The sequence below is a fragment of the Lactuca virosa genome, chromosome 2 (assembly GCF_052849685.1).
Source record: "Lactuca virosa cultivar CGN04683 chromosome 2, Lactuca_virosa_CGN04683_v6, whole genome shotgun sequence".
NCBI classification, from domain to species: Eukaryota; Viridiplantae; Streptophyta; class Magnoliopsida; order Asterales; family Asteraceae; genus Lactuca; species Lactuca virosa.
This window is the reverse complement of record NC_136427.1, coordinates 197421001-197444518: the sequence shown is the minus strand read 5'-3', so window position 1 is coordinate 197444518 and position 23518 is coordinate 197421001. Positions and strand designations below refer to the sequence as shown.

Below are 23518 nucleotides of genomic sequence, written 5' to 3'. Positions count from 1 at the left end.
TCATTAAGTTTCTAAGTTGTGCGGATCCACCCCATTCCCCACAAGTCGCAAAAATGCTTGCAAGTTGCACATATGCATATGGATTCTTCGGATCCATCCCAATCATTTTCTCCGCAACTTTCTTCCCTATAATTTTATCTCCATGAATTACTTCCAAATTTAGAAGTATTACGAAATAAAAAAAGGTCGTCCTCATTCAACAAGACTAAAAAAATGGTATGTATATCAAAGAAGGAAGAAATGCCAATCTTTGTGGAATTTGTAGGCAATCGGGGTATAATCGAAAACGATGTCCGTCTAAGCCAAGGTAGTTTAAAAAAATATATTTTTATGGTATTTGTTGTGGTTATTCTTTTATTTTTTTTCATTTTTATTTTACAGGTAAGAATTTGTTATCGTTCAAGTTCAAGTTAATTGTGATATATATATATATATATATATATATATATATATATATATATATATATATATTGTAATAAACAATGTTTTTTTTTACCTTCAAAACATTGTATGTGAATGTTGGAGTTTTAGCACCTTAAATTATATTGTATTTTTAATTTAAGATGGCTAAATTTTGATGGTAAAGGGTTGTATAAAAAAAACAGATATTAAAAAAAAAGATACAAAAAAACTGTTATTTATAAAAACAGTAAAAAAAAGGTAAAAAATTTAAAATAAAGGTTGTTATTTAATATATATATATATATATATATATATATATATATATATATATATAAAATAAAGGTTGTTATTTAATATATATATATATATATATATATATATATATATATATATATATATAACAATAAAAAGGTGGAATAAAAGATAAAAAGAGAAAAATAGATATTTAAAATAAAAAAAAAATAAAAAGAAAACTGAAAATTAAAGAAAATGAAAAAAAATACAATTTTGGTAAATATTTTTAAAAGAACACTAAAATGGTAAATATTTTTTTACACCACCCCATTATGGTAAAAACTCACACATAGTCACTAACAAACACTCTATAGAAAAGAGTAGAACTTTGGCATTGTTTATCCTCTTTTTGGGCTTAATTTTAATATTATGTAAATATTAGATATTACATTGACATTTAGTCATTGTGCTAACATAACTAAAAGCTTTTCTAATTTTGGTTCTTAGTTCAAGGTTGCATATTGAATTTGATATTTGGAATCTCTAAAATAAGGAGCACGTTTGATACTAGACTTTGAAATAATGAGCAAGTTTGATACACGAATTTGAAATAAGGACCAAAATCAAAAAGTTTACCAACTCCCCCTCCCTCACACGAAAAAGGTAGAAAGTTCAAAATTTAAACATTTTTATCGAAATTAGTCCACACATAGACACACTATGTGGCGGCTTAGGTGGAATGACATAGTTGATGACTTTCACATGATTTCGTTTAATATATAGCGACATACTTTCATTGTATTGATTGTTATAACATAACAAAGTCAATGTAGATGAAATCATGTTGCTTTTTCTTGTATTTAGCCTAACTTTTACAACTTTCCCTTGTAGGGTTTTCAATGGCAATCAACTATGTTTATATTCACTTTTTATATTTTTTACAGTTCAAGTTCGCTCTGGGCATGTTGAAAATTTTGTGCTTATAATTTAGAGCTTTATGCAATAATTTTCTATAACAGAAAGAAGTCAAATTAATTAAAACTATGTTGATATTCACTTTCAACATTTTTTACTGTTCAAGTTCACTCTTGGCATGTTGAAAATTTTGTTTATACTGTTTAGAGCTCTATGCAATAAATAACAATGTGCTTTTATTTATTTGCTTGAAAATTTAATTTCGATGTGTGGCAGCTTGAAAGGAATTTTGGCATGATGATACTGTCACATGGTAAGCATATTGAAATGATCCCATAAAAGGGAAGTAAGCATGTATTGTTATCTGCTAGAAGTAACGTAATGGGTCAAAGTGATAAGGAGAAGGGCGAGAAAGCAAGTTTGTTGAATGTACAGTTATGTTGCTAAAACAATGAAATGGTGAAAGTAAAAATGCTTTTTTATATTTTGCTATCTCCTCTTTTTAACACCCCATGTGTCAATTTATTGTTAAAATGTGTACTTTAAATTGACAATTAAATGGAATTTCTCAACTTAACCCGAGTATTAAACTATAAATGTTATTAATAAACCATGGAAGTACTACATGGAAAAAGTACTATTGCAAATGTGTAAACGGTCATATCCAATAAAAAAAATGTGACACTTGATCGCGAAATTAAATTTATGTATGTTACATTTTGAATATTAGTGCATAGTGTATCCATTTTGTTAGGAGGATTTTCCTTCTAATGGGTTTGATTGGAAATATTAGTTGGAAATTGTAGTCAAATGTCGTTATTGTGCCTGAATAGTAGTCAAATGTTGTTGTTTTGTTTGAAGTCAAACTGAAAAGTGGAGAAATAAATAATTTAGAAGTTGAGAAAAAGTAATAATAGAATACTATAAATAAGAAAAAGAATAATTACATTGTCACTATTTTCGTTTAGTATTTTTAATATTCAATTTGTGTTTTTGTTAAATATTTGTTAATTATAAAAGAGCTTATATTTTTTTAATGTCGATGGTTACATTGGTTGATTTAAGAAGCATATTATAGAAAATTCAAAGGTTTTGTTAAATAAAAGAATCGAAAAATAAATAAAAAAGAAAAAGAATGAGTCGCACTCGATGGTTGTAGGTTGATTAAAAAAATAAAGAAATTGTGCATGAATGTTAGGCTATTGTTAATGGGAGGGTGTGTCATCTTGTGTGGCCATCTTCTATCTCACCATCATGTCAACCACGCCCCTTCACCATCACGGGGTGGTAAAGCGCACATATGAAGAAATGACAAGAGAGATACAGAAAGAGAGGTGAAGAAGAGAGAGATAGAGAGTAGAAGAAGTGGTAAGTTGTAATTAGAATCACAATGCATCACTTTGATGCGACCACACACCATCGGGGTTGGTGTTCACCCCAATAACGTGCATGATAGCTAACTGATGATGTTTACAAAGCAAACAAAAGTGAGCGTTAGATTTGATGTGTCGTTACATTATACTACGGTTTATTCAAGGCATTGAGATATCCCACATTACCATTCATTATTCATAAATAAATTATCATCTTTTAGATTAAAAAAACATAATATATTTTAGTCCATTTAATGTTCAATCATTTTGTTTTTACAAGTTTATTTATGTTTTCTCAAGCTTTCAGTTATGTTTTAGTATATGATAACTAATCCAAACATTTTTATCAAAAATTTATCAAAAATGCATAAGTTGTTACAAATAGGCAAACCCAAACATCCTCCTCACCTTTAAGAATTTCATTGGGTTTTGTAAACAATAATGGAATGGGTTAATCCACGATATTCAACTATCACAATATCATCTTTTATTTTTAACTAGTTTATAACCCGTGGGAATCACGGTTATAAAATTAATTAAACTTTTATAATAAAAATTTATAATTATTAATCAATTATTTTAAATAAGTCATTTAAAATAAATTATTAATTAAGAGATATATCAAAATTTTAAAGTTATTATAACTTCATATTTATCATATAATTAGAAAATGTAAATTTGAATTTTGAAATGAGTTGTCAAATATATATCTACATGACACATGACATAATATTAATGAGGAGTTGTATTAGAGTGACATTGACAAAAGAAGATTAAAACTATTCATTTATTAGAATAGAGATTGAAAAAACACCACATCTTTATTTTTTAACTGAAAATCCAAGACCTAAAATGCAAAAATTCAAACTCTAGAAAACACCTAACCCTAAAAGCTTAAATCTTAAACCCTAAACTCTAAAGTTAAAATCCAAACAAAATAATAATCGATTATTCGCTCCCGTTGCTTGGCGCGGGTAAACGGCTAGTATATATATATATATATATATATATATATATATATATATATATATATATATATATATATATATATGTGTGTGTGTGTGTGTGTGTGATTTGTTGTAAAAATGTAAACTAAAATATATTTTACTATAAGAACCTTAAAGTTTTTTAAAACCACTAAACATCATTTCGTTCTCCTTAATACATAAACATTTGGTATATAAAATGGGGAAATCATAGTCAAGGAGAAGACATTATAAACAAATAACTAAAAAACAAATTCCAGTAAGTTTTGAATTAATAAGAACATAATAATAAGATAGAAACCCATATTTTAACTTTTACTTTAAGTAACCAATATATTCGTCTATAAACTCTTAGTTACTAAGTTAAATGTATATCCGTTGTAAATATGTTGCATTGCATATAATTTGATGACAAAAAGACATGATTCGATTAAAAATTCTACCTCCAAGAAATATTTTAGTTTTGAGAGATCATAACAATGAGACCTTTTTTTTATCTTTCTTCATTCTGTTCTCAATCAATGGAATAGCAATTGAACTATAAGTAAGATACAGAACAATAGGGTTGTGAGGAATTGCTTGAAAAGCTGGTGGGAATGCTACAGTTTAAAGAGTTACCTATGTGCTTGAATCAACAACCAATTCATACAAATAAAATTTGTCAACCAAAACCTATTCATACTGAAAATTTTAAACCATCACATGTAAGATTAGACTGAAACTTTTCAAAATTACTAAAATGCCCATAATCATGTTTTGTACTTTTAGACTAAACGTCACCAAATAACTAAAATGCCCCAAATCATATTTTTATAAGTTGAATGAAACCTTGCCAAACTATTCGTACTTTGTAAGTTAGATTGAAACTTTGCCAACTCAATAAAATGCCCTTAATCATACTTCATAATAAAAGTTCATTATACACATGCCCAAGTTTATGTAGATACTAACATTTAATTATGTAACAGAACATAATTAATCGTGTGTTAAGGACATACAATTGTTTATGATACTTTCTACATATGATTGACTCATCTTTATCCTCTTAGATTCCAATAATATACTTACTGTATAGGAAGGCATGTAAAAGCAAAGTTGCATCAAGGGTAGCAAAATGGAATGTTGTAGTTGCTCTGCTTTAACGTCAAAAATGGAGGTAGAAGAACATGTTGCTAACTTCTCACCTGTTTCCTAGAAGATGGAATGAGAAGATGTGTGGCCATAATAACAATAATTGTTTTAAATACAAGCAACCTGGAAATGAGGCAAAACTGAAGTCACTTGTTACAAGGGAACGTTGTCATTAGTGTGTCAAGTGCTAGAATTTAGGTGAACTGGAAGAAGGGTACTACCACATTATTGAAGGTATCATTTTCTGATCTATATAAGTGGAGGATTCTTGATATATAATAACATTTGTATTTCAAAAAACGTTTTTAATTAAAATGAAAGAATAGACCTCTCCTTTTGTAATTGATGTCAGATTTAGTAACAATAGTACTTTTTTATGCTAACTAATAATGAAATAAGCTACAATTTAGAAAATAGATTACTAATAGAATCTAGGGAAAATTATAATTTTTGCAAATCATTGTTTCCATACAAAGCTAACTTTTTTTAGTATTTTTTAAATTTTGATCCATATTTCAGTTTCTATGATTTCATTTTAATATATTTAAAATAGAGTTTCAAAATGTATGAATGTCTAACTAAATAACACCGGATTTTAGTGTATAATGTTATTCTATAATCATATCACATTATATGTGATTGTTAAATCTTTTAATCGAGATATATAAAAAATAAAATTTATTGTTTACTAATCATTTTATGTATTTTGCCTAATCTGTCGGTATTTTTACACAGAAATATGATGAGAGTTATTCATAATTCACAAAAGGATATAATATTAGTGAAATGTAATTTATCTACCTTAGTGATTGAGTGAGAAAGAGAGTAACCAAAGCAACACTTATGGCTCTAAAACATTTCAAACAACCATATGAAAACCAACATTTAAACATTTTTTCTTATTTACAACACAAAAAAGATGTTTTTAACCTCTGTACAGATTATTTATACCCTCCAAGATGATATAAAAAGAAAAACATATAATTAAGAGAGAAGAATTCCATAGACTTAGCTAACTTATTAAACCTCTGTGCAGAATGGTGAATTTCTAGAAGTACACTTGTTTGATAAGATCGACAAAAATAAGGATGCTTCAAGGGGCAAAGATAAAACGACATGTTGTGATTTTGAGATGAGATGTATTTGGGATAATAATAAAGGAAATAGAGATAAAAATGATAAACTTACCATAAATTGGGGAAATATGGTTCCTGGTTAAAAAGGATAATGATGGAAAAAATTTAATTATAACCAAATTACCTGGATTTTATGCACCGAATTGACTAGAAATATTTTTTTTCCAGATATAGTGGGAATAATATGATCGTTTCTATCGGTAAATTGCAGAAAATAAGGAATCATTTAATTGAAATTTCCAGCCGGATGATATATTTTGATTTTTTTGAAACTGTTGACAAGAAGGAAGATATTATACGTTTGATTGTAACTCATCTTCAGAAAAAGATGAGTTAGTCGCTGAGAAAATTAGAAGTCCGATTTTGTTAAAATCATAATCAGAAAAAGATGTCTCAAACGAAAGAAAAAGGAAAATAAATGAAGTACCAGAAAGAGGCAAAAAGAAGAAGACCAAAGAGACGAACCAGGGCAATTAGATATGATGAAAAGGCAACTATTAGTAATCATCTTCAAATTTCACATGTCTCATCTTCCTGATAAACTTTTTATTTTCCAGGTTCTGCAAAAATTTCAAAAAAAACACATCCAAAATTGAACTAATAAAAGCTCCCAATTTTGTTTATTACGATTTGGAACTTAATGAATCTCGAATTCAATAAGATAAAAAAAGGTACGGGGAAGTGAAATCAAGATACCAAAATTTAACATGAAACCAAAAACCCAAAAACTAAAAAGTCGCTTAGAAGAGAATCAAAGCAGAAGCACATGGTGATTTTGAGAGCAGATCAAATTCATCTTTGGAACACCCTAAATCGAAGACAAAACTTGAACCTGGGAGGAAGCGGCTATATAAGATATGTTGAGTTACATAGAACAATTCAAATTTGGAGATGATGTTGTTTCCTGATTTATTGCAATTTAATCGCTGATTCTATGGGAGACCAAAGACGGAGCTATAAACTCTTTGCAGATTTTATGCACCGAGAGTTTAAAAGTAAAAATGTATTTTTGGAAATTAACTTAGACATTTGAGCGGAAAAAATCGATTGGGGGAGGCTTAGAAATTGCCACGTATCAAAAATGTACTTATTTATTAGATTAGGATATATATATATATATATATATATATATATATATATATATATATATATATATATATATATATATATATATTCAAAACTCATGCATTTATATAGTAAACACGTTGATTTAATATTTTTCTATTCGCATTTAGTATAATACGTTTAAAATAAATATCAAACAGGAATGCTAAAATATATATAAATAATAATTAAGATATAAAATATTTATATTAAAACTGAAAGTTATATAAAGATTATAGTTAAAAGTTTAAAAATTAAAAACTTAAGGGTTGAAAATGAAAACAAGATTGAAACCTTGGGTGGATTGATGGGGCCACCATCCCATTTTTACAAAAAAAAAAAAAAAAAAAAAAAAAAAAAAAAGTTGAAAGAACCCTATTTTTATAAGGAGAAAGCAAAACTTCATATAAAAGTATATTTTCATATTGGTTATGTTCCATCCCTAATAATTTTTGATGTGTTGAATGATGCAACTTAATCCACTTCCTGAATAGAAGTATATACAAGTATGTTTGATACTTATTTTTTTCTGTTGGACAATGTTGTTCTTAATTCATAGTTCATTTTATATAATGTATTGATTTATAGTTTATTTTATTTGATTATGAAATTGTAAGTATAATACCTTATTATATTTTAGTTTAAAACACAACTAAATCAATTTAAAATTGGGTTGTTGTATGTAGCAGCTTTACTCTCTGCAATTCCAGAAAGTACTTGGTACGATTTTGGTTTTTTGTAACAAATCGGTTTATCAAAACATGCAGAGAATTAAAAAATCTACACGATTTTGGCTTTTGGCATTTTGGTTTGTGTTTAACTAGTTGAGCTCCCTATCATATTTACTTGAGCTACAGAAGACTGGATACCTTCTTCTCCTTCAAATGGTAGAAGCTGCAAAGGGATTCCGATCTTGGATTCTCACACACATACAAAATACAAATGTTGGGTCAATTCAAATGATTATAAGGTTTCCTTTTCCCATTTTTTGTATGCATTCTGATAAAAGAAACACTAAGCATGGACTCTTGTATGTTGCTCTGCAGCTTGCCATTCCGTATGCCTTCATTGTTGGAATCTGTGTCCTCGAAGGTAAAATCTGATAAATTTCATTATTTACCATTTCAATTAATTTCCATATTCGATAATTGAAGATAGTTTAATACATATGGATGGAAGACAAACGGGCAACAAGCTGCGCCGCTAGCCTTTTCTGGATAGCAAAACCAATTCATTATTTTATCTTAACTTTTACCCTATTTTTTTTACTGTGGTCATATTTAACCTTAATCATATTAATTTATGTTTGTATTAACATTATATTGTTAGTTAATAGTTAATTCTGTAAATTGATTTATCTTACTATTTAAAACAAACATGTATTATAATTAGTGTAGGGATGTTTAGAAACATCTGATATACAATCCAAAATTAAGAGTACCAAGTTTTTGTATTCTAATACTCAATTCAAAAACGTTATGATTTTGTATATATGTCGAATATTTTAATAATTAATATTGATATTACTATATCAGTTTGAAGATACTAATAAAATCTGTTTAATAATATAAATTGTTAAAAAGTATACAAAAATTCTAAGAGTATACAATAGATGAACAAGTTATAGGGTTCAACAGATTTTATTTATATATATATATATATATATATATATATATATATATATATATATATATATATATATATATATATATATATATATGGTGAGGTTCAATAGAGAACCATAATTAACCAATGAACCAATATTTTTTTCAACTTTTATAACTTATTTTTTATCAAAAAAAAACTAAAAATACAGAAATTCATAACTTTTTATCTTTTTTCCAATGATATCAAATTCGATTTTTTTTACGTCATATTCACAATGTGAATCTTTGAAAATTCACAATGTGAATCCGGATTCACACGGTGAATCCGAAAAATATTTTTCACATTCACAATGTTAATATATGAATTTAGATATTTTTAGATTTTTTTTGATAAAGAATAAGCTCTAGAAATTGAAAAAAAGATTTGGTTCCTTGAAAAACCAATAATTATGGTTCTCTATTGAACTTTTCCATATATATATATATATATATATGGAAAAGTTCCTTGAATGGAAAAATGAATATACCCTTGAGGGTATATAAGTTTGGGTATCCAACTCACGAAAATACGTCGTTTTGTTTGATATATTCATTATAATGTTCTTAAACTTAAACCCCTAACTTGATTTACTTTCAATATTTTCGAAATTTCACTATTATTATTCCTCTTACATCACATCCTTTTACCGAACACCTAGTAGACTATATATATTATAGAGGAAAATAAAAATTATATAAGAGGAAGATAAATGTGAAATTTATAAAAATCTTAGAAGTAAATCAAGTTAGAAGTGGTATTATAAGAACATTAGACAATTACAATGTATATATATGATACAAAACCACATAGTTTGGTGAATTTGGGTACCTGAGCTTATATACCCTCAAGGGTATATTCATTTTTCCCATATATATATATATATATATATATATATATTCTAATAAAAGAATAGGTTGATTGTCATTTTGCCATGTGTCACTTTATTAGGGCTCATAACTAATGTCATGTCACATGTCAATATATTGATTATCCATTTCAAATCTCAAAATTTAAATTTTCCATTCTAATTACATTAAATTATATAACATTAAAATAAAATTAATATAGATTATAAGGTCACGTACTTATTTAAATCAACGATTATAATTTTATATAACTAAAAAATATATTTTAATTAATAATTTATTTAAAATAATTGATTAATAATTTTGAGTTTTTACTATAAAAGTTTAATTATATATATAGGAAAAGGAAATATACATTCAATCCTACCTAAGCTTACGTACATAACCTTCAAAATGACGTCGTTTTGCGAATGATATTCCTGGAAATAGTTTTGGCTGCGTGATTTCCTAAAAAAAACTCATCCTTCCATACCCATACGTGATTTTTTTTCAAAAGATTTTCCCGATTATTCCTTCTTCGTGAATCTCTTCTGGTACGTGAATCTCTTTTGGCTACGCGATTTTCTTGTTTACTTATCGGGTTTGTGAATTTTTGTTTCAATTCTTTTTACGTGAATTTCTTCTAATCAATTGAGTAGAGTTGCTTTTTGGTTTATTTTGTTCTATTTCGTCATTTGAATTGAGTTTGTGAATCGCATGTGGGTCGTGATTGTTACTGCTGAATCTCATTGTATTAAATTTGTGATTGACTTCGTGAATATCTTTGTACTCATGTTTGTAATTTTTTTTTCAAAAATTTTACTTACGTAAGGGTTGTGCTTTCTTTGAGGCAATTATTAATTTTCTTGTTCAATAAGTTGCATAGGCTCTAACACTATGTTTTTTAGTTGGTATATTTAATGGGAAAAGACAATCGTTTTAAACCTTCTACCTACAAGGACCCATACGTTTTTTGGAATTCTAGAACATATGAATACTAAAACACTCATTTATTGTAGTTTTCTCATAGAAAATGGTTTCAGCCATAGTTGCTCTTTGTGTTTAACCATTTTTTTTTTCATTATTGTTGCTTGAGTTTTAATAATTGTTCCTCTTGTGTATTGAATTTTATAATCATTTCAGCGATTGTGTTTGATCATTGATAATTTTAATGTTAAATCATATATTGTTTCCTTTTGTACAGTACATGATGTTTGAAAATGAAGTGAATGTTCACCCTATCGAAACGCATATAAGTGAAGATGTTGATGTCGATGATTTGTCAAAAACAACATGTGAATCTGTAAAAATAAACGGGGCCGATTTGAGCGTCGAATGTGACAAAGATGAAGTTAATGATGAAAACATTTTGGGAAAGGTTTTCAATACAACCGAAGATGCCTATGACTTTTTTAATGATTATGCATTTGTATGTGGATTTGGTATACGTATTCATACCACAAGCAAAAATATGGAAACAAATGAACCTTATCGAAAGATATTTGTATGCGACAAAGAAGGTTTTAAACGGGAGGATAGTAATACTTCAAGTGAACATGAGAAAAAATGTCACACCCTCAAACCTGAACGGCGGAAACGTTCGGGGGCGGAGGACGTTATGTTCAATATCATAACAATTGAATAGTAAAGAAAGTACACACCATCATAATATAAATATATTTTGAAAAGTTTACATGATTGTATGTGTTACATGTTTGAATATCAAATACAATATGGTGATCCAAAATATGTTACTAACGCCAGCGCGTTAGTCTTCAAAAGTAGTTGCTAACTGGTTTAGCGTTTTCCTGAGAATACAAGTTATTTCAAAGAAAAAGTGTCAACAATAAAATTGGTGAGTTCATAAGTAGTGTTTTGAGAAAATGTATGCCATTCGAAAATTTGTGTATGTTTTCCAGAAAATCCGATATTTTCTAACAAATGTATGAAATGAGTATGAAAGATTGTTGTATAAATTGTATGTAGTTGAACCAGGAAAATCCTATATTTTCCTAAAAGTGAAATGCAGTCTCAAATGACCAAGACTGTAACCTGTAAGCAACTATGACATGCTCAAAAGAATGATGTATAGTTTTATTATAAAACAAAACTATAAGAAGATTTGTATTTGAATGTGAAAAGAACTGTATCTGTTACTTTTCCCGTGAAAACGTAATACCATAATAATTGTCTATCCAGTGAGTTTTCATAACCGTACTATCATAATTTTCCTGTAGCGACGTTCTTCAGACGTCGAAATGAGATGACACTTGTCACCCCGGGGACTGTAGCTAACAGTCAGGGCGCAGGATCATTAGTCCCGTATAGATCTATACACACTTGTCACGTTCTCCGGACGGGAGATTCTGGTTACAAACAGGACTTCTAGCGGTACCTTAATAGGTATATTGAAGATGAATGACTCACAAATTCTCAATTAAGTCCCGTATTAAAATGAATGTATTTGTTTCTGAAATGTTTATCCTTTTCAACGATATTAACAAAGGCATAATAGAGATTGATATGTTCTTGTGAATATACAATGTTGTAGTTGAAATGTTTATTCTATAATATGCAAACTTATAAACAAAACATATTTCATTTATAAAGTAATGTTGTGTTATGAGATATTTTGCATGATGATGACTTCATAAGATAGTTAAAACAACAATATGAAAAGTATATCCAAGATTGACGTTTCACACGTGTTAGCCGTGTGTTTACTTGTATTCCCCCCCTTAAAAGCATAAAAAAAAGTATTTAAAAACGTAGTGATAGGGGTATGAACTCACCTAGTTGAAGTGGCCGTTTGAAGAAGATGAGACAAGAATCGAGCAGAACTTCGACTGGAGAAAGCTGATTTCTCGGGATTCTCGGGAATCTCGGGAGCGTAAAACTTCTTCGGAACTTGGATATGAAACCGAGGCTTCGGGATGGCTTCGAGGGGTTAAACGCAGAGCAAAAGCACGAGAAAGAGAAGAGTTGAGCAATTAAGCCCGGAACCCTCGCACCCCTTTTATAGAGGCTGAACCGCCTCGGTACGCTGGGCGTACTCTAGGAGTACGCGGGGCGTAGTGGGTCGTCATCGCTTACGTACTTCGGACTTGATGTCCGATGGGAGGGCTGCTGGCCGATGGGACGAGGCCCTTATCGCCTGGTATGTGGGGCGTACCCTCCTTTTACGCGGGGCGTAATTTGAATTCCCAAACTTCTAAATTACGTAACTTTTGCGTACGAGCTCCGTTTTTGGCGTTGTTTATATCCACGCATAGGTGAGACTGTACTCTACAACTTTCGTTTAGACTCCGTTGGCTAGTTTGACTTTATCTTTAATAATATATTTTTAACAGGCCGGGACTGGAAAAGTCTGTTAAAAATCCATAACTTCTTCATCCGACGTCCGTTTTCGTCTGTCTTTTTACCGTGGTATTACTATTGTCGAGATCTTCGATTCTCGTTTAGGTTGCATTGGCCAAAAGTCACTCGATCCCTATTTCGAGTTTTTAGCTGTCTACCGCTATGTCCGAAACTTCGAAAAATCATAACTTCCTCATACGAAGTCAGATTTGGGCGTTCTTTTTATGCACGTTCACAGTTTAATGATATCTACGACTTTCATTTAGATACCTAAGGCTAAAAAGTATTTTATTGAAATTTCTCGTTTTACGCTTAATAGCGTCTTACCGGAATTGTTACGAACCTTCAATTGGTCGTAACTCCTTCGTTACACCTCGGATTTTAGTGTTCTTTATATTTTTGGAAACCTTATTATGATATCTACCACTTAGTATAATCAAACTGAGCTTTTTGAACATTTCATTTTTGACGCTATTTTTACTAATTCACAAAGAGATTACAGCATTTGACTCTTAGTCATTACATTGATCGAAAAATAACGGGATGTTACATCATCCCCCGTTAGAGGGAATTTCGTCCCGAAATTAATTACAAAGTAAAAGTTTATGGACTAGGGAAAAAATTCAGGTACTTTTGTTGCATCTGATCTTCTCGCTCCCAAGTGAATTCAGGTCCTCGCTTAGCATTCCAGCGAACCTTCACTATTGGTATGCGACTCTGTTTAGTTCGTTTGATTTCCCTATCCATGATCTCGACGGGTTCTTCCACAAAGTTAAGATTTTCATTTAGTTCGATTTCCTCGAGTGGAATTACAAGAGTTTCGTCGGATAGACATTTCTTCAAATTAGATATATGAAACACCGGGTGTACTTTGTTAAGTTCGACTGGAAGTTGAAGTCTATAAGCTACTGGACCAATCCTTGAAGTAATTTCGAAGGGTCCAATGTACCTTGGGTTTAGTTTTTCACGCTTCCCGAAGCGTATCATGCCCTTCCAGGGTGAGACCTTCAGTAGAACGCGGTCACCAACCTGAAATTCCAAGGGTTTTCGTCTTTTGTCGGCATAGCTCTTTTGTCTATCCCTCGAGGCTTTCAGTCGCTCTCGAATTTGAACGATCTTTTCAGTCGTTTCCCTAATGATCTTCGGACTAGTGAGAGTGTTATCAGGGACTAGATCTCTCGCCAACTGCGTGTCGCCTACTTCCGCCCAGCACAAAGGTGATCTGCACTTGCGGTCGTACAGGACTTCAAATGGAGTAGTCTTGATACTAGTGTGATAACTGTTGTTATACGAGAACTCAACTAATGGTAAGTGGATGTCCCACTCTTTACCAAAGTCGATCACACATGATCGCAACATGTCTTCTAGGGTTTGGATCGTTCTCTCACTCTGTCCATCAGTTTATGGGTGATAGGTTGTACTCATATCTAGCTTAGTACCTAAGGCCTTCTGTAGCGTTTTCCAGAACCTTGAAGTGAATCTACTGTCTCTGTCCGAGATGATAGATATCGGCACTCCATGAAGGCGCACGATCTCTCGGATGTAGGTTCTTGTTAGTTTCTCCATCTTATCGGTCTCTTTGATCGGCAAGAAGTGGGCAGATTTGGTTAACCTGTCGACGATCACCCAAATAGTATCGTGACCACCCTGTGTCTTGGGTATTTTGGTTATGAAGTCCATGGAAATCTGCTCCCACTTCCACTCAGGTATTTCGGGCTGATGGAGTAGACCTGAGGGCTTCTGATGTTCTACTTTGATCTTGGCGCAAGTCAAGCACTTGCCCACATAGGTTGTAATTTCTGCTTTCATGTTTGGCCACCAGTAGAGTTGTTTGAGATCCAGATACATCTTATCTGAACCTGGGTGCACGGAGTATGGGGTCTTGTGTGCTTCGTCCATAACCATTTCTCTGAACCCACCGAACTTCGGTGTCCAGATTCAGTTTATGAGGTAACGTACTCCGTCACTTTTGATCTCAAGATTCTTGTCCATCCCTCTAAGTGTTTCACCTGTCACATTTTCGGGTTTCAAGGCTTCCAGTTGAGCTTCCTTGATTTGTGTTGACAGGTGTGAATGGATCGTCATGGTTAATGACTTCACTCTTCGACCAGAGTACTCCTTACGACTAAGGGCATCTGCCACCACATTGGCTTTTCCCGGATGATAACGAATCTCACATTCGTAGTCGTTGAGTAGCTCAACCCAACATCTTTGCCTCATATTGAGCTCCTTCTGATCGAATATATGTTGAAGGCTCTTGTGGTCTGTGAAGATGGTGCACTTTGTACCGTATAGGTAGTGCCTCCAGATTTTTAGGGCGAACACCACTGCTCCAAGTTCTAAGTCGTGAGTGGTGTAGTTGACCTCATGCGTTTTTAGTTGTCGTGAGGCGTACGCAATAACCTTTCCTTGCTGCATTAGTACACAACCCAACCCTTGTTTGGATGCATCGCAGTATACTACAAAGTCTTCTGTCCCCTCTGGAAGAGACAAAATGGGTGCACTGCACAGGGCTTGCTTCAAGGTTTGGAATGCAGTATCTTGCTTTTCCCCCCAGTTGTAAGTTACACCCTTCTGAGTCAGGGAGGTAAGAAGTTTTGCAATGCTGGAGAAGTTCTGTATGAACTTGCGGTAATAGCCAGCAAGGCCTAGAAATTGGCGAATTTCGGTTGGCGTTGTTGGCGCAGACCAATTCTGGATAGCCTTGATCTTGGAAGGGTCCACGTGGATTCCCTCTTTGCTGACCACGTGACCTTGGAAGTCCACCTTCCTAATCCAAAACTCGCATTTTGAGAATTTCGCGTAAAGCTTCTCAGTTCTTAGTGTCTCTAAGACTTTTCTCAGGTGCTGACAATGTTCTTCTTTACTTTTTGAATAGATGAGAATGTCATATATATATACTATCACAAATTTGTCCAGGAACGAACGACATACCCGATTCATTAAGTCCATGAACACGGCGGGTGCATTGGTTTGTCCGAACGGCATCACTACGAATTCGTAGTGACCGTATCTAGTTCGGAAGGTCGTCTTAGGAACATAGCTCTCTAGGACTCTCAGCTGGTGATATCCCGACCTCAGATCGATCTTGGAAAAGTAGTTTGCTCATTGGAGTTGATCGAACAGATCATCTATTCGTGGTAGGGGGTACCGGTTCTTAATGGTAAGTTTGTTGAGTTCTCGGTAGTCGATGCACATTCTGAACGATCCGTCTTTCTTTTCCACGAAAAGCACTGGTGCTCCCCAAGGTGAGAAACTTGATCGGATAAATCCTTTGCTGAGAAGTTCGTTCAGTTGAGTGGATAGTTCTTGCATCTCTGCTGGGGCTAAGCGATACGGCGCTTTGGCCATAGGGGTGGCTCTAGGAATTAAGTCGATTCTGAATTCGACTTGCCTTGCAGGAGGTATTCCCGGAAGATCCTCAGGAAAGACATCAGGAAAGTCACAGACATCAGGCACGCTCTTGATGTCTTCTACTCCTCGTTTCACATCCACAATAAGTGCCAAGAATGCGTGGCATTGCTTGCGCAGATATTTTTGAGCCTTGATGCAAGAGATGATACGAAGAGGGGTGCTAGGTTTGTCGCCATAAATAACGAGGGCTTCGCCATTTGGCAGATTAAGGCGAACGGCCTTATCGTAACATAAAACGTCCGCACGATGAGAACTTAGCCAATCCATGCCTATGATGACGTCGAAACTTTTTATTGAGACTGGCATGAGGTTGATTGGAAAGGATTTATTGTTTAATGAGAGGGTACTACTTCCGGCCCTTCCATTGCCGTTAGAGTTTATTTGTGACAGTGCAGCTGCTACTGCTGCGGTGATAGAAGCCTGCACCATGTTGGGGTCATAATGGGGAGGTGGTGGTGGTGGCGTTGGTGTTGTGTTTTTTTTACCCTGCGAGCAGATCTGCGAGGCGGCATCGTGCTATCAAATAAATAATAATGAAGACAATAAGTCTTTAATGGTTGAAAGCCGCGTGTTAATGAGTTAGTTATTTTAAAATTTTCATGAATTGGATTTGACCTAAACAAGGTTTTGACTTTGGTTCCTAATGAGAGTTTATCTATTAATAGATAAACTTATGAATTTGAGTGATAACCAATAAATTTTTACATGCAAAGGAAATACTTCATTATATATATATAAGTTGGGTTACATCATAGTGTTAGGAAAATTTGACCTTTCTAAAGGTCTCTGATACAGAAGTTAAAGAAAAGTAGGACTTTTAGCCGAGATCCTATACTATAACAAAATTTTGGGGTCGAGCAAGTACTACTTGCGACGTGGGTGGCGCTTGGAGCTAGACTCTGCGTCTGATTGTTTGGCTTCCATTAGACGCCTCTCAAAGATGGCTTGCTGCTCCCTCATTTCCCTTATTTCGGAGAGCGCTGCATCCATTCGGTCCTGGAGTGTGTCGGTGTGAAGTTGGGCATCCTCCTGCAACCTGTCCAGGCGACGGATATCGGCTGCGTTACCTTGAACCTCCACATTTACTTCGTGAATCCGGTTCGCTTGGACTCCTGATTGGTAGGACTGGTTGGCTAGCTTGCCCACAATGACTGGGAGTGCCCGGTCAGCTGAACTTCCACCACTGACGTCGTAGAAGTCCGGACACATGCCGTAGGGAGGGCGCAATCCTTGCTGTTGACTCCAATGGTGAATGTGACTTCCCCAGACGGGAGTTGGCCCCTGAAAACCTCTTCGAACCGCAGGAGGTCGGACGGCTGGTGGATTGATTACTTCTGGTTCTGAGTCTAAAGCACATACTGAAAACCTCTTCTCCAGCCATTGTGTCTATACGAGAATAGGGTTAAGAATTGACTATAAACTAAAGCACATACTGAAGTATCAAAGTTTAAACTTATTGTATTTACCAAATACTCCTATAGTATTCTAAATGTTATGTTTGATTCAAAAAGGTTATGCTTTTGGTAAGTTTTTAGACTTGTTGTCCACTGCAGCTACTCCCTGGCATACGTTAGTCGGCTCTCGGACAAATATAGTTGATCAGGCTATATTCATCCCAGTTCCGATTACATGTTCCAAGGCATACCTGCACTGCACAACTCATCTATAATACTTCTATATTGTTTTCAATATGATACTGACCCTGTTATGCAATGTATGCATGTATACTTCATAAAAAATTTCATTTTAAAAGTATAACTCTCAATCAGAGTGTTTTTGCCCAGTTGTGTTTATAGTTGTATATCAAAAATGGTTTTGATATACTTAGTTCACTATAAACAAAGCTCTGATACCAATCTGTCACACCCCCAAACCTGAACGGCGGAAACGTTCGGGGGCGGAGGACGTCATGTTCAGTATCATAACAATTGAATAGTAAAGAAAGTACACACCACCATAATATAAATATATTTGAAAAGTTTACATGATTGTATGTGTTATATGTTTGAATATCAAATACAATATGGTGATCCAAAATATGTTACTAACGCCATCGCGTTAGTCTTCAAAAGTAGTTGCTACCTGGTTTAGCGTTTTCCTGAGAATACAAGTTATTTCAAAGAAAAAGTGTCAACAATAAAGTTGGTGAGTTCATAAGTAGTGTTTTGAGAAAATGTACCAGAAAATCCGATATTTTCTAACAAATGTATGAAATGAGTATGAAAGATTGTTGTATAAATTGTATGTAGTTGAACCAGGAAAATCTTATATTTTCCTAAAAGTGAAATGCAGTCTCAAATGACCAAGACTGTAACCTGTAAGCAACTATGACATGCTCAAAAGAATGATGTATAGTTTTATTATAAAACAAAACTATAAGAAGATTTGTATTTGAATGTGAAAAGAACTGTATCTGTTACTTTTCCCGTGAAAACGTAATACCATAATAATTGTCTATCCAGTGAGTTTTCATAACCGTACTATCATAATTTTCCTGTAGCGACGTTCTTCAGACGTCGAAATGAGATGACACTTGTCACCCCGGGGACTGTAGCTAACAGTCAGGGCGCAGGATCATTAGTCCCGTATAGATCTATACACACTTGTCACGTTCTCCGGACGGGAGATTCTGGTTACAAACAGGACTTCTAGCGGTACCTTAATAGGTATATTGAAGATGAATGACTCACAAATTCTCAATTAAGTCCCGTATTAAAATGAATGTATTTGTTTCTGAAATGTTTATCCTTTTCAACGATATTAACAAAGGCATAATAGAGATTGATATGTTCTTGTGAATATACAATGTTGTAGTTGAAATGTTTATTCTATAATATGCAAACTTATAAACAAAACATATTTCATTTATAAAGTAATGTTGTGTTATGAGATATTTTGCATGATGATGACTTCATAAGATAGTTAAAACAACAATATGAAAAGTATATCCAAGATTGACGTTTCACACGTGTTAGCCGTGTGTTTACTTGTATTCCCCCCCTTAAAAGCATAAAAAAAAGTATTTAAAAACGTAGTGATAGGGGTATGAACTCACCTAGTTGAAGTGGCCGTTTGAAGAAGATGAGACAAGAATCGAGCAGAACTTCGACTGGAGAAAGCTGATTTCTCGGGATTCTCGGGAATCTCGGGAGCGTAAAACTTCTTCGGAACTTGGATATGAAACCGAGGCTTCGGGATGGCTTCGAGGGGTTAAACGCAGAGCAAAAGCACGAGAAAGAGAAGAGTTGAGCAATTAAGCCCGGAACCCTCGCACCCCTTTTATAGAGGCTGAACCGCCTCGGTACGCTGGGCGTACTCTAGGAGTACGCGGGGCGTAGTGGGTCGTCATCGCTTACGTACTTCGGACTTGATGTCCGATGGGAGGGCTGCTGGCCGATGGGACGAGGCCCTTATCGCCTGGTATGTGGGGCGTACCCTCCTTTTACGCGGGGCGTAATTTGAATTCCCAAACTTCTAAATTACGTAACTTTTGCGTACGAGCTCCGTTTTTGGCGTTGTTTATATCCACGCATAGGTGAGACTGTACTCTACAACTTTCGTTTAGACTCCGTTGGCTAGTTTGACTTTATCTTTAATAATATATTTTTAACAGGCCGGGACTGGAAAAGTCTGTTAAAAATCCATAACTTCTTCATCCGACGTCCGTTTTCGTCTGTCTTTTTACCGTGGTATTACTATTGTCGAGATCTTCGATTCTCGTTTAGGTTGCATTGGCCAAAAGTCACTCGATCCCTATTTCGAGTTTTTAGCTGTCTACCGCTATGTCCGAAACTTCGAAAAATCATAACTTCCTCATACGAAGTCAGATTTGGGCGTTCTTTTTATGCACGTTCACAGTTTAATGATATCTACGACTTTCATTTAGATACCTAAGGCTAAAAAGTATTTTATTGAAATTTCTCGTTTTACGCTTAATAGCGTCTTACCGGAATTGTTACGAACCTTCAATTGGTCGTAACTCCTTCGTTACACCTCGGATTTTAGTGTTCTTTATATTTTTGGAAACCTTATTATGATATCTACCACTTAGTATACTCAAACTGAGCTTTTTGAACATTTCATTTTTGACGCTATTTTTATTAATTCACAAAGAGATTATAGCATTTGACTCTTAGTCATTACATTGATCGGAAAATAACGGGTTGTTACAAAAAACGTCGTAGAGAAGTTAGAATCGGATGCAAAGCAAAGCTTCGAATTTCAGAAAAGAACTTTGGGAAATGGTTTGTGGACTTGTTTGATGACACACACGATCACAAATTAAGCATAACTCCAACAAAGGTGATGAAGCATCGCTCTCATGCAAAGTTCCACCGTTCAGTGGAATGCAAATCTCTCATGGTGGAACTTAATCAAGCTGGGTTGAAACCTTCTGAAATAAAAAAAAGCTATTAATGCAATGAAAACCCCAAATGAAGTTGATATTACTTCAAAACAATGTGTTGATGTATTATCTTAGCAACGAAAACACAACAGAGGAAGGGAGTTCTATGGATTAATAAAACATTTACAAGATAAAGCATTGGTGGATAATGATCAGTATTATGTTGTGGATTTGTGTAGTGACGGGTGTCCTAGAAATATTTTTTGGGCTGATGGAAGATCAAGAGAAGATTTTACTAAATTCGGAGATGTTGTTGTGTTTGATGTCACTTATATGACAAACAAATTCAAGATGCATTTTGCTCCATTTACTAGGGTGAACCATCATGGACAGTCTATACTTTTTGGTGGAGCGTTGCTAGAAAACGAAAAGGAAGAAACTTTTGTATGGTTGTTTGAGCATTTCCTAAAATGTATCTTTAGCAAGTATCCGAATGCTATTATTACTGATCAAGACAAGGCTATGGGTAATGCAATAAAAAAAGTGTTTCTAAATGCTCGACATCGCTTTTGTGCATGGCATATAAAAAAGCATGAATTGGAACATCTTCGACCGTACGTTGCATGTTATAATGATTTTCAAGAATCATATAAATAATGGGTAACGAGTGACACATTTGAAGAATTTGAAACTAGGTGGGAAGTTATACGTGATAAGTATAAACTCGAAAACAATTGTTGGATAACTAATATGTATAACCAAAGAATACATTGGGATAAAGCCTTCTTAAAGGATATTTTCTTGGCCGGTATGACAATAAGTGGACGAAGTGAGAGTACTAATTCATTTTTTGATGATTTTGTTAACTCGACTACCATGTTGAATGACTTTTTAGTACAATATGACAAAGCAGTTGCATCACGGAGGGCCGCAGAAGAAGATGAAGATTTTAAGACTATGCATGTTAGCTTTTGTTTGTTAAAAAATATGCATGTCACATGTTCTTGTGCTAAATATGAGACATGTGGGATTTTATGCAAACATAACCTATATGTGATGAAGAAGAGGCATGTTGAAACACTTCCGAGTCACTACATTTTACCTCGGTGGACTCTTAATGCTAGGTACAAGGTGGGTAAACGTAGCATCAGACTCGAAGAAATGAATAGCATAAATGGAGTTAGTGCTTTCACGTTATGGTATGTCCGTTTAAATTTTAATAAAGTAATTGAACAAGAAAAAGACTCCCCTTCAGAAATAGAAAACATCAATAACATATTGATAAAGCTCTTACAAGATCAATCAATTCGAAAAAAATCTATACCAGTTGAGAACGTATCTCAAGGTTCTTATGTGAAAATTTCAAAATTCGATAAGATACTTCAGTTATTTGTTCGGGATCCTCTTGGTCCAGCTAACAGAAAAGGACGTCCTTAAATTGCTAGTAGAATAAAGTCTTCTTTAGAAGTTCCAAAAAAACGAACATGCTCTTACTGTCAAGGGTTGAGTCATTATGCTACTAGTTGTTCTAAAAGAAAGGTACTTATAGTATTAACTTACTTTGTCATGATTTTAGCGTTCTTATATATATATATATATATATATATATATATATATATATAATAATAATAATAATAATAATAATAATAATAATAATAATCTATTTATATTTTCATGTAATAGGTAGATGAACCGTTGCAAGAGAAACACTGATGAGATATGCAGTTGATGTGAGAAAGTGAAAAATCTAGATGGTTCATGACATTTTGTTTTTGTGAATTGTCCTCTTTTTCCAGTTTTGGTTACTTGTCATTTTTTCTAGTTTTGGTTAATTCTCTTTTTTTCCAGTTTTGGACATAAATCGTGTAAGTTGTTGTTTTGGAATGAAAATTTTGAATGGTTAATGCTATTATGTGTAAAAATGAAAGTAAGGGCTATTTTGTGTAAAAAATGAAAGTATGATGCTATTATATGTTAAAAATAAAAGTACGACACTATTGTAGGTTAAAAGTAAAAGTAGGCTGTTGTTAAGGAATGAAAATGAAGGTATGCTGTTATTAGGTGTTAGATATCAACGTAGGCCGCTATTATTTTTATTAGTCCAAAGATGGAGTTTTTAAGTTGTAGTGGAGATGATGGTTTTAGCCTTTTGGAAATGGACCAAATTAGCAGGAGCAGTACCCACAGAAGCACACGAAACATAATAATACTTCAGAATCAAGATACAAATTATGATAAACAAGAATGAAAAGATGCCTTAATAATGCCCTCAAATTTGTACATACAAATTATCCAAAAAACTCATCAAATACCAAATCCAATTACCAAAAAAGAATTCGTATAACTAAACATATCAATAAAGCACTATAATCCCCCTATAAATAATCAAGAAAACTACATAATCAATCAATCAATCTTGACCGCAGAGTAAATCAGCCTGGTGAACTAGAAACACACATATAAGCCAATCGTCCCAAATACAAAGCCGATGAACCTAATGTCAAATACGCCCTCCACAACCAAAGATAATCCTTAATACAAAGATGGAAGTAACACAAATCCAATGCTGCCCCTCTTGCTCATTGGTAATTACTCTTTTCCCTTTTTACCCTTCCTTTTGTATGTGTAA

General features: G+C 33.3%; 1 protein-coding gene across 1 annotated transcript; it reads left to right on the top strand.

Annotated features, from left to right (window-relative positions):
- Positions 1–213: 213 nt before the first annotated feature.
- On the top strand, positions 214–22326 carry LOC145158116 (protein FAR1-RELATED SEQUENCE 5-like). Its single transcript, XM_079077055.1, has 5 exons — positions 214–307; positions 382–416; positions 10978–11202; positions 21025–21503; positions 21585–22326. Exons 1-5 carry the CDS (start codon positions 214–216, stop codon positions 22324–22326), a joined length of 1575 nt encoding a protein of 524 aa, XP_078933181.1.
- Positions 22327–23518: the final 1192 nt, after the last annotated feature.